At 40.9% G+C, this 12,308-nt stretch overlaps 1 protein-coding gene across 1 annotated transcript; it reads left to right on the forward strand.

Moving 5' to 3' along the window:
* The first annotated feature begins 8,331 nt into the window (after positions 1 to 8,331).
* On the forward strand, positions 8,332 to 9,975 carry LOC115629668 (vitellogenin-1). The gene is made up of 3 exons (XM_030526184.1): positions 8,332 to 8,607; positions 8,680 to 9,056; positions 9,120 to 9,975. The coding sequence occupies exons 1-3, from the start codon at positions 8,385 to 8,387 to the stop codon at positions 9,804 to 9,806; spliced, it is 1,287 nt and encodes a 428-aa protein (XP_030382044.1). The 5' UTR covers positions 8,332 to 8,384; the 3' UTR covers positions 9,807 to 9,975.
* The last annotated feature ends 2,333 nt before the right edge of the window (positions 9,976 to 12,308 follow it).

The following is a 12,308-nucleotide window of genomic DNA, read 5'->3' on the forward strand; positions in this document are numbered from 1 at the left end:
TACAATTGTTTGCCACTTCACTCGTCAGTTTTATAGTCCAGAGTAGTCCGTCTAGCCCTGGGCACGTTCGTTGACCGTATTCTGCCATAGACACCACACGTGTCTGCCAACGGAAGCGGGCTCAGCAATTTCTTGCTGCACTTGTTGCTGTTGTTGTTGTTGTTTTTTTTTTTTGTGCACTCGCCCATCCATCTAGAAAGAGTACGAACAGACTAGAAAGTGCAATCGACAATCAATCTGATTTGGCATTTTCGCAATTTTTCACACACACGCGCATCGGACGAGTCTGATGAGGTGTGCGATATTTTTTCCTGTTTTTTTTTCTTGTTTTTTAATAAAAAATCACTTATTGAGTAATGTAGTACATGCGATCGAATTAAACGATCAGACAATTTACATAATCAGTCAGCAAAAGTTTGGCCAAACACAGTAACATTTTGCAGGCATTTTATTGCAAATGTTGCAACAAAATTTTGGTCTGCAAACGCAGGTCAATGTATCCGAGAAGCTTACATTGCGTATACTGCCAAAATGTGTGTCCAACAAGTCCATAAGCGCATGATTTTAATTTCATTTTGCAGCTCATTCTTTTTCTTCATTTTTGTCAATTTTCTGTAGCGACTACAAATTATATATACATACATGCATACATACATACGTTAATAAAACGTTCATTTATTTTAGCATGCTATTGCCATTGATTTCAACTGTATAAGCAATTTTTTGTGAACTTGTAATTTTTAAAATGGTAATTGTTTTCGACAAAAAAGTTGCATGAAATGAATTCAAATTTGCGAACTACCAAAAATATAAACCTAATATTTTTAAAACTTGATTGATATTTCTTTAGTCTTCAAATGAAATGAAATTCAATTCAATTTCAATTCAATTTTCTCCATGGCTTGAAAATATCTCTTATATAGATAATTCAAGCAACTAAAACGACAATTGAGCTTTTTTTGTAATATCTTGAGAAAGCCTTTTAAGAATAAGGCGGCCACAATCTATTTCTCCAGTTCTTATTCATATTTTTGTAATCTTCAAATGAAATTCAATTCAAGAAATTAAAACGACAATAAAGCTTTTTTTTTAATATCTTGAGAACGCTTTTTAAGTATAAGTCGTCCACAATCTGTTTCTCTCGATTTTATTTATATTTTTTTAATCTTCAAATGAAATTCAATTCAATTTTCTTCAAGGCTTAAGAATACTTGTATTTCATATCTATTTCAGTTCTTATATACCCTTATCCAATGCAAGCAGATTGAAACAACAATTAGGTTTTATTTTTGTACAAGAACAATCTATTTCTCTAGTTTTTATTTCATTTTCATACCTTATGTAAAATTATAAATTTGAAAGAGTTTTAGATGTTCCTTCATGCTTGATGTGGACCAGATGTAGAGAAGGCATTCTAAGATATTATTTATGGTATATTATATTCTTTTTTTTAAGATTAAGCAACCATTTCAGGTCAAAATTGTCTACATTATCAAAATGAATCGCCAAAAATTATTCTTTATAGGGTCTTGAATTCATAATTATATGCTCAATAACATTTCTTAACAATAACTATCTAGCAATATACTCGTAGTTATTACCATAACGAATTTCAGTTAATACTCAAATTTCAAGATGGAATATTTTATGGCCGGCAACTTGCTAGAGACATCAGTTTAATTATTATTGAATAGATTATATATTCGCTGAAAAGGGAAGGGCTCAGTAGGAGTAAAGTAAAAGACAATAGTCGCGGACCGCCGTGCGTCTGTTCGCTTTAGAGTTTTATTGGAGACTGACACTTTTGCTATACATATTCTTTATGCTTACATTCGTATGCAACAGTGACAGATAACTTGTAGATAACATAAGATTATTATCTGCTTATATTAACATGCGTGCATTGGTACTTATGTTTGTATTGATTTTCAACACCCTTCCTCAATGCAAACATGTTTTACAAAAATTTTCAAATCAAATTTAACAGCTTTGTAAAATGAACATGCTTCGCTTTAGGGAGATTTTTCGTTAAAATATCAGCTATCATTTCATTGGTTGATGTATACTGTAAAACAATTTGTTCTTCGTTTACAACCTGTCTTGCAAAATGATATCTAATATCAATATGCTTTGTTCTTTCATGGTGTACAGGATTCTTAGCTAATTGTTGAGCACTTAAATTATCGCCATGAAGAATAGTTGGAGTACTCGAGTCACCGCAGCCAATCTCCACTATAAGACGCCGTAGGTATATGGCCTCCTTACACGCAGTTGAAAGAGCCATATACTCCGCCTCCGTGCTGCTAAGTGCCACGCTGCGTTGCTTTTCAGATCGCCAGGATATGGGTCCTCCAGCCAAGTAGTATACATAGCCAGTATACGACTTGCGATCGATGCGGTCGCCACCCCAGTCTGCATCCACATAGCCGGTAAGGGGTTGTCCACACTCTTTGTAGTGCAACTTCAGGTCCACAGTTGACGCCAGGTATCGAAGCACATGTTTTACACCCACTAGGTGCTCTGCATGCGGATCTTGATTCCGTTGAGCTAACTTGGCAACGGAATGCAATATGTCTGGCCTTGTTGTAAGCGCCAGCCACATTAACTCGCCAATTGAAGACTGGTAGGATGCAATGTCAACCTTTTGACAATGCTCGCTGGTACATATCACTTGGAAACCAGCATCCAGTGGGGTCGCTGTAGGTCTACAGGTCTCGCATCCATGTTCACGCAATATGTCTTTGATGTATTGCGAATTGCTTAGCGAAATTTCGCCAAGCTCACCGTCGCGCTGCACTTCCATGCCAAGGAACAAATGCAGCTCTCCCTTGTCAACACATTCAAACGATGTTGTAATGGCTGACTTGATGTTGGCCAAGTCCTCTTTTGATCGGCATGCTATAATTATATCATCAACATAAACAAGGATTAATGATAAGTCACCTCTTCCGTTCCTTTTGTAAAGACACGGTTCATTTTCACATGCTACAAAATCTATGCCTTGTAGTACACAATCGAGCTTGGAGTTCCACTCGCGCCCCGACTGCTTCAATCCATATATTGCCTTTTTAAGCAATAAAGCCTTACTTGGATTATTGGGATCTGTGTATCCCTGTGGCTGCTTCATATAAACAGTTTCATGCAGGTCGCTATTCAAATAGGCGGTACACACATCTATCTGGTGAAGGTACAGCTTCAATTCCGCTGCTAACGCCAAAATAAACCGCACGGTTTCCAATCTGCAAACGGGTGAGAACGTCTCTACATAGTTCACGCCATACTTCTGGGAGCACCCTTTAGCAACGAGTCGTGCCTTGAAACGTTCGACTTTTCCATCAGAGTCACGTTTCAGGCTGTATACCCACTTGCAACCAACTGCTCGCTGATCTTTTGGTAAATCAGCCATCTGCCAGGTTTCGTTTGATTGTAGTGCCTGATATTCCTTTTGCATCGCCTCTTGCCAGAATACTGCATGTGTGCTACCAACGGCCTGATCATAGGATGTCGGAACCATTACGTCACTAGCAACCAATGCTCCAAGCACATTGTATTGCTTTCTTGGACGACCAGGTTTACCATTTCGAACAATTTTAGGCCGGCCTGGCCCAATCTTCACAGTATCCTCGTCAGAGTCTTCTTTTTCGACTGCACTCTCATATGCGTTGGAGCTGCTGTCGTCAGAACTGTGCTCACTGTCATCGTCGTCGATGCTTCTGTCACCATCCGTGTGAGTGACATGCTCTTGAACCTCGCATGCAGGAAAATCTACCGTAACGGTATCTTCATTGGTATGACCACCACAACGCTCATCAAATAGAATGTCTCGTTTTTCGACAATCGTCCTCGTCTCTGGGTCGTATAACCGATAGCCTTTGGCTGCTACCGAATACCCAACCATACGGTACTCATGCCCTTTGGGTTTGAATTTGCCTTTACGGGGACCCTTTGCAAGTGCAACTGCAATGGAACCAAAAACTTTTAGATGGCTAACACAGGGTTTCTTACCTGTCCACGCTTCCATTGGAGTCAGGTTGTTCAGTGCACTGGTAGGTGATCTGTTTCTTATGTATACTGCTGTGTTGACTGCTTCGGCCCACAAAGACTCGCCTAGGCCCGACTGCACCAATAAGCATCTGGACATCTCCGTTAATGTCCGGTTTGCTCTTTCCGCCACGCCGTTCTGCTGCGGAGTATAAGCCACGGTCAATTGCCTTGCAATACCATGGTGTTTCAGGAAACCGTTGAATGTTGTGTTGACAAACTCGCCTCCATTGTCGGTTCGAATACATTTGAGCTTTTTATCTGTTTGCCGTTCAACCAAGTTTTTAAATTCGACGAACTTACTGAACACTTCATCTTTCTTCCGCAAAAAATAAACAAATATACGCCTGGACTTGTCATCGATGAAGGTCAGAAAGTATTTGGATCCAGCAAGTGACTTCGTGTCGAATGGGCCGCATACATCAGCATGAACCAGTTCCAACAGCTCTTCGGCACGGTTAGTGCTTACCTTTGGGAATGGCTGTACATGTATTTTGCTTAGCATACACGTTTTGCAATTCAAGTTGTCTGGGAAAACAACCTTTCCAATACCACGCACTAGCTCTTTGCTGATCACTTCCTTCAGACTGGTAAAATTTAAATGGCCATAACGCTTATGCCACAATGTACCATCTGATTCAGTTGCGGAATAACACCTATTTTGTTTGCCTTGAAACATATAAAGGTTCCCAACTTTATTCGCTTTCAGTATACACTCGCCGTTTTGTATAACTTTAGCAAAATGTGGCCCAAAATGTATAACATTGTTCTTTTGCACTGACCGGCTGACGGACATAAAGTTGCCATTCATTTTCGGTACATACAGTACATCTGACAACACCAAGGTACAAAGTTCTGTCTGTAACTTCACCTCTCCTCTGCCTTCGGCCTTCAGGAAACCAGCGTCAGCTAAACCGATCATTTCAGTGTGCGCAATAAATTTTGAAAATAACGTCTTATCGCAACACATATGGCTTGTTGCTCCGCTGTCCAGACACCACATGTTGTTCTCTATCTTTCCAACGTCCAACGCATTTAACAAGCTGCTCTGCTTTTCCATCTCTTTCTTTGTCGATTGCTTTTTCCCTTCACCGCGAATTTTCTCACGCTTGCACTGTGCCTTGTAGTGCCCTTTTTCGCCGCAGTTGTAGCAAACGACGATTTTTGAATTCCTTTTTGAATTCGCTTTGGAATGCGCGACGATCTGCTGCGTAGCTATAAATGCTCTTGCATTCTCGCTCTCTCCATCTGCATTGCCTCTGCGCTCTCCCTCTTCCATCAGCTTGATACATAACACATCAAATGACGGTAAATTGTCACGCGTCTCAATGGCGACGACAAAATTTTCGTATGGTTCGGGCAAGCTTGACAACAACACGATTGTTTTTAACTCATCATTTAATTCGATGCCAACTGTACACAAACCATCCAGAATTTCGTTAAATTCGTGTATGTAACTTGAAATGCTTTGGCCTTGAAACATGCGTTTGCCTAGCAATTTCTTGTACAGCGACACTTTCCGTACAGGTCCACTCGGCTGATGAACGTCCTTTAACTTTTTCCATGCCTCGTACGAAGTGTTGCAATTTTTAATGAAGCCCAATTGTGAAGCTTTTACACTTAGCGTTATAATTGCTAATGCCTTTTCATCTTTTGGCCTTGAACTCTCAGTATTACTAGGTTCAGCACCTGATGCCACACTCCACAATTCCGCGTGCACTAAGACAGATCGCATCTGTATGCTCCATGAGTCATAGTTATGCTCTTCCAATTTGTCTATTTGATATAGCGCACTCATTTTTTAAATGTTATATTTCTTGAGTCACCAAACGATTACTATTTCACAATACTTTGAACTTCTCCTATGAGCCTATCTGCCCTGGGCCCATAACCTATTGAATAGATTATATATTCGCTGTAAAGGGAAGGGCTCAGTAGGAGTAAAGTAAAAGACAATAGTCGCGGACCGCCGTGCGTCTGTTCGCTTTAGAGTTTTATTGGAGACTGACACTTTTGCTATACATATTCTTTATGCTTACATTCGTATGCAACAGTGACAGATAACTTGTAGATAACATAAGATTATTATCTGCTTATATTAACATGCGTGCATTGGTACTTATGTTTGTATTGATTTTCAACAATTATACATTTGTATGCATAATTGAATGTTTAATATTAAATTTCGTAAATTAAAAGCCATATAAAACAACGAAAATGTAAGTTATTGGCGATGTTTCATAACAACAAAGCACAATTTTCGCGTCGATTCATAACCATGGATGCAACTTGAGTCCAACACTTCGCACCTGAGGCGAAGGAAGAGGCAAAACAATAGACGGCAAGGGGAGAAGAATCGTCTCCAATGCAGACAAAGAGAGTTCCATCTGTCATTGTCAATTTTTTTGAATGCATGTGGAAGAGGTTTGGATTGATTATGTTCCAAAAGGAGAAAAAATTAAACGCAATCAACTACATATTAAAACTTTTATCAAAAAATGTTACATGTTCATTCATAAAACAAGCAAAAGATCAATTTAATCGCCTCGGTTTCTTTCGTTTTTCGAAAGTGAAAAACGATTTGGCCAATAATGAAAAAGTTTCTCACTATAATGATATATAGTAGAAGCTATTGAACATAGCTGAGAAAGGTGTATCGCACTAAAAGGGAATTATGTAGAACTAAACTTAATTTTTCCACAAATTTTGTATGTCTTCTACCTTTTTGGTAATTTCAAACTTTAAGCTGCTATTTTCTAAAAATTTAATCATATCGAGAACTTAAACAGTTTTTATTCTAAAATCAACCAAAAAGAAATTATGTTAATAACCGTTTTGTTGACTGTGAACGACTGCTATGGTTAACAGATCTCTGTTATTAACATACTATTGGGAATTCTTATGAAAATCAAATGCATTTTGGGAGGCAGCGCAGAAATATGTAATAATTGAACTGTTGGCTGCGAACAACTGCTATGGTTAACAGAGCAATGCAATTAAATAAAAGAGCTCTGTTCTTAACATTCTGGGCGTCTACATTTAAAAATGTAGTGCACTTTGGAAGACAGCGAGGAAATAAGTAATAATTGAAGAAAGCAATAAAATGCAATTAAATTGTCTATAAAATAGTTTGTAATCATATGACTAATTAAACTGTTTTTATTTCAATATCGGATAGCGAAAAAAATTTATCTTAAAAACTGCTTTCTTGGCTGCGAACGACAGATGAGGTTAACAGAATTTTGTGCAATTAAACAGCCTGCACTTAACAGAGCTCTGTTCTTAACATTCTCGGAATTCGTTTGTAAAAAACATGCAAGAACTTTTTGAAAATTAAATGCAATAAGTAGTAATGAAAGAAGGGAATAAAATGCAATTAAATTGTGCGTAAATAGTTTGATTTGCCAGCGATTTTGCATGAAAAAGTACACAAATTGGTCGCCTTTAATAGCAATATAAATGTTATGTGTCCGCTTTGTTTGTCGACACAAAGTAGTTAGAGCTTCTACCTTAAATCGAATATTCAAATGTGTACGTCGTTTTAGTTCGTTTGTTGTTCGAGCAACAATATCGAGCGATGCTATTAATAACAATTAATATGTATAACTATTTGGGGCAGTCATAACAGATTGTATTTTCGGCTTAGTTAAGCTTTTGCTTGAATGATTTTTGCGAAGGAAAATTTAATAAACTTTAATAGATCAATTGTGAGAGCGCTTTTTGTTTTTGCTTAATGCTTTAAATTACATTTTGTTTGTGTTTTTTTCATATATAGTATTGTAAAAGGTTTTGGACGGCCGTTCCATAAGTAATATTTGTAAGTTTGTATAAGTATAAAAAATTTGCATTAGAAAAGTTGTAAGGCACTTTTTTTGTTTGAAATGGTATACAGTATAAAAATGTTATCTGATCTATATATACTCCTACTTGTATATTAGATAATGCACATGAGCCTTGGCTGATCTGGAATCTTTATATTTTAGCAGCTGCTCGAGCTCAGTTAATCTCAAAATACATTGTTGCTCCAAATCTCAGTATTTATCAGCTACAATTTGTTGCCTGGTGACTTGGCGAGATTTTTCATTGATGATTAGCCCTTTGGCAACAAAGAAGACACACAAACATATACATAAGTACGTGTAAGTAGTGCATATAGAACGAATACATATGGGCCAAGCACTGCCCTCGAAACACCTGACTTGACAGAAATCGGTCGAAACGTTGGCAGCAGTGCTAAGCACTTTTGCCAGCGCTATAAATGTCGGCTACAGACGGTAGTGGGACACAGTTGCTTGGCGTGTAGTTGAAGTAACAATAGACTTCCGGACCAAACGAATCTTGCAATGAACGCTCTGAAAGTTTTGAGCCTTTTGGGCTGCCTGGCCCTGTGCCTGGCCACGCCCACATCGAACAAACGCATGGACAATTCGGTCAGCCAGGCGCTGAAGCCATCCCAATGGCTTTCAGTGCAGGAATTGGAGGGAATCCCATCCATCGATGAGCTGACCCTGGAGCGTTTGGAGAGCATGCCGTTGGACAAGGGTGCCGAATTGTTGCAGCAGCTGTGTAAGTAGCAAACGATCCTCTCATCCTTGTGATCCTTGTAATGTCAAATACTTGTGTATGTCTGTCCTACAGATCATCTGTCCCAAATCAATCATGACTTGGAGCCTAGCTTTGTGCCCAGCCAGATTCCCGTGTACATTCCCCGCCCCAACGGTGAGAAGATCAGCACCACTCTGACTGAGGTGATCTCCAACCTGAAGCAGAACACCAACTTCGGCCAGGATGAGGTCACCATTGTGCTCACTGGCCTGCCCCAGACCAGCCGCACCGTGCAGAAGGCCACCCGCAAGCTCGTACAGGCCTACATGCAGCGCTACAACCTGAAGCAGCAGCAGGAACAGGGACAGAAATACGGCAACGACTACGACGATAAGGAGCAGCGCACATCCAGCGAGGAGGACTACAGTGAACTGGCCAAGAATGCCAAGACCAACACTGGTGATATGATCGTAAGTTTCCGGCTGTTTACGACAGTTTCCCACAGGCTCTAATATTATTGATTTGTGTCGCAGATCATCGACTTGGGCTCCACTCTGACCAACTTCAAGCGCTACGCTATGCTGGACATTGAGCAGACCGGTGCCAAGATTGGCCAATGGATTGTCCAAATGGTCAACCAATTGGATGTTCCCCACGAGACCGTTCACATTGTTGCCCAGGGTGTGAGCGCCCATGTTGCTGGTGCCGCCGCCAATGAGTTCACCCGCCTGACCGGTCACAAGCTGCGTCGCATCACCGCTCTGGACCCCTCCAAGATTGTCGCCAAGCGCCGCAACACCCTCGTCGGTCTGTCCCGTGGCGATGCCGAATTCGTTGATGCCATCCACACCTCTGTCTATGGCATGGGCACTCCCATTCGCACCGGCAATGTTGACTTCTATCCCAATGGCCCTGCTAATGGTGTTCCCGGTGCTGACAACGTTGTTGAGGCCTCCATGCGCGCCACCCGCTACTTCGCCGAATCCGTTCGTCCTGGCAATGAGCGCAACTTCCCCGCCGTCCCAGCCAACTCGCTGAAACAGTACAAGCAGAACGATGGCTTCGGCAAGCGCGCCTACATGGGCATCGATGCCGCCTACGACATCGAGGGCGACTACATCCTCCAGGTGAACCCCAAGAGCCCCTTCGGCCGCAACGCACCCGCCCAGCGTCAGAACAACTTCCATGGCGTGCACACTGAATGGAACAAGGACTTCTAAGTGGCTAAAAAAACAAACCACCAGAATTAGCCCAATGGACATGGATGCTTTTTGAAAACACTGTAGAGCTAAGAACTGAAAATTGGCATTTGCACAAAACATGATAACTATTCGAAATTCCAATTTAAATAAACGCAGAGATTCGTCCTCTTACGGGAAGACCAAAATATTGGCAACGGCTCTTTTTAATCTCAACAGCTTCCAAAGCTCACAAAAAGCTTAACTCGCACTTTGATTGGCGCGTGCGCATTCATTAGCCTGCGAGCCAGGCTGCCAACTTACGTTTTTTTTTTTTTTGTCTCAACAGGAAAGCAGCTTTTTCAGGATCAAGGAAGCATGAAAATTCAACCTTATCTGTCTCAGATCGAAGGGTATTCAATGTATTATAAACATTATATTAGAAACAAAACTATAGAAATGACAATTTATTACTTTCTTCTAAAAGTCTTGAAGGTAGTCTGTGTTTTCTTTTCAATCTCTCACTAACATACTAGAAATTGCCAACTAGAAATATTCTCAATAAATTGGCGAAACTTTATGCAGAATAACAATAATACGAGAAAGAAAAGAATCAAAGAATCAGCTGTTTCGTTCCCAGTAGCATTATTGTGGATAGATACCCAAATATGTTTTATTTTAGGGAAGCTATGTCGTGATAATAATCAGGTTTTAGTAGGTTAGTAATGGTTATGTCGAAGTTGTCGAAATGTGAAAAATGTATTAAATAAACTTATTAAGCAGATTGTACTCATGAGCGCTTGCATACATGGTTTTCTGAACTTTGAAAGTCTCCGAACTGACAAGTTGGCAGCACTGTTGCTGGTTGGGCACTGGCGGGCTGCCAGGTATCCGTTGCCGACTGTAAGGCGCGCCCACATCGTTGCTGCCGTCGCTGTGGCAACCCCAAAAGCTCGCAGCTGCTGCGCTGCTGTTGTTGGCTTCTCAGTTTCGTCAGTTGTTGCTGTGCCAAGTCCACATTGGACCCATTGGCCACAAATAGAAGCTCTCTTGCACCCCGATTGAAATAGTCGAGCTGCCCGCACGTACGAACAGCAGCAGCCACAGCTCTACCCAGCCACACTCTATCGAGTGCGAGCGTATGTGTATGTGTCTGTGTGTGCCTGTGAGTGTGTGTGTGTTATCCTCTATTTTTCGCATTGGGTGCGACGCGGGCATTTTTTTGTTGTTTTGTGTGTGTGTGTGTTTTTTTTTTGTGTGCCCTTTGTGGGAAACGCATATAAACACGTGAAGCATTTGGCAAGTTTCTGATAAACTATTTTTGGAGACAATTCGAAGGAAATGCGTGCAGTTATGTCGCGATTGCCATAAAAGATGGCAAGTGCGTTCATGTGAAGTGCTCGGGCGGGGGTGTTGGAGCGACGACGAGAAAAGCCCAAAAAGTGGCGTCACGCGAATTTGAAGCAGAAGAAAATTTTCTTGGCGTCGCGTTACCAACGTTTGCGCAATTATATATATATACCTATATATGTGTGTGTGTGTGTGTGTGTGCGACTACATCACTTTGCAAAAAAAAGAAAAAGGGAAACAATGGGAAAAATACAAAAGAAAACAACAACAGTACACACAAAACAACGACAAAGTGGCGCCTCCGCGTTGTTGTTTTTGTTGTTGCTGTTGCTGTTGCTGCTCCTGCTGTTGTTGTTTTTCTTGTATTTGTGATGGATTTTTCATGTAATTTTCCGTGTACACAGCAAGCATACATTATCTTTTGTATGTATGTATGCACACACACACACACACACATACAACGAGACAATTAGGCAGACAGACGAACGGACCGACAGACAGACAGAGACTAAAAGGTGCAGCTTGTTTGGCCAACTAAAGTGTTTACATAAGGACATAGGACACACACAAACCCACACACACACAAATATATACATATATGTATAATTGCAAATAAGAAGAACAAGAAAAAGGCAAAAATAAATAAATATAGTTGTACTTATGTATATATATATATATATATATATGTGTGCATATATTTCCCGCAGCTGCTGCAGTTACGCGATCAATTTAACTTTGTTCGTATGCGCGCGCAAAACGGCGAACCGCAGCGCCGTAAAGTATGCAACAAAAAATTGCATTGTCTGTCAAGGGCAAAACAAAACGCCATAGCATGTAGCGCATAGGCGCGCTGGCGTGTGTGAGTGTGTGAGTGAGAGAGCGTGAGCCTGAGCCAAAGCCTGAGCGAGCGAGTGTGTGCGTGCATGCGTGCGTCCGTGCGTGTAAAACGAGCAGCAGCAACAACAACCACAACAACAACAACAACAATAACGAACAAGCATCACAAACAAAGCAAAATACCAAAATACAAAACAAAGCGTATGCTTTGAATTCAACGACAAGAACAACAACAATAACAAACAGCAATAACAACAACAACAACAACAGCAGCAACAAAGAATAAAGGAGGCTGCAAACGCACCGCTGCCGTCGCCGTCGCCATTGCTGTCTGCTGCCCCCACCTCCTCCCCAGCC

The sequence above is a fragment of the Scaptodrosophila lebanonensis genome, unplaced genomic scaffold (assembly GCF_003285725.1).
Source record: "Scaptodrosophila lebanonensis strain 11010-0011.00,11010-0021.00 unplaced genomic scaffold, SlebRS2 tig00000161-arrow-arrow-pilon, whole genome shotgun sequence".
NCBI lineage: Eukaryota > Metazoa > Arthropoda > Insecta > Diptera > Drosophilidae > Scaptodrosophila > Scaptodrosophila lebanonensis.

Excerpts from the sequence above, each read along its gene's own strand:
- LOC115629668 (XM_030526184.1), top strand. The coding sequence starts at position 8,385 with ATGAACGCTCTGAAAGTTTTGAGCCTTTTGGGCTGCCTGGCCCTGTGC. Across the intron at positions 8,608-8,679 it reads CGAATTGTTGCAGCAGCTGT|ATCATCTGTCCCAAATCAAT; the intron begins GTAAGTAGCAAA and ends TCTGTCCTACAG. Across the intron at positions 9,057-9,119 it reads CCAACACTGGTGATATGATC|ATCATCGACTTGGGCTCCAC; the intron begins GTAAGTTTCCGG and ends TTTGTGTCGCAG.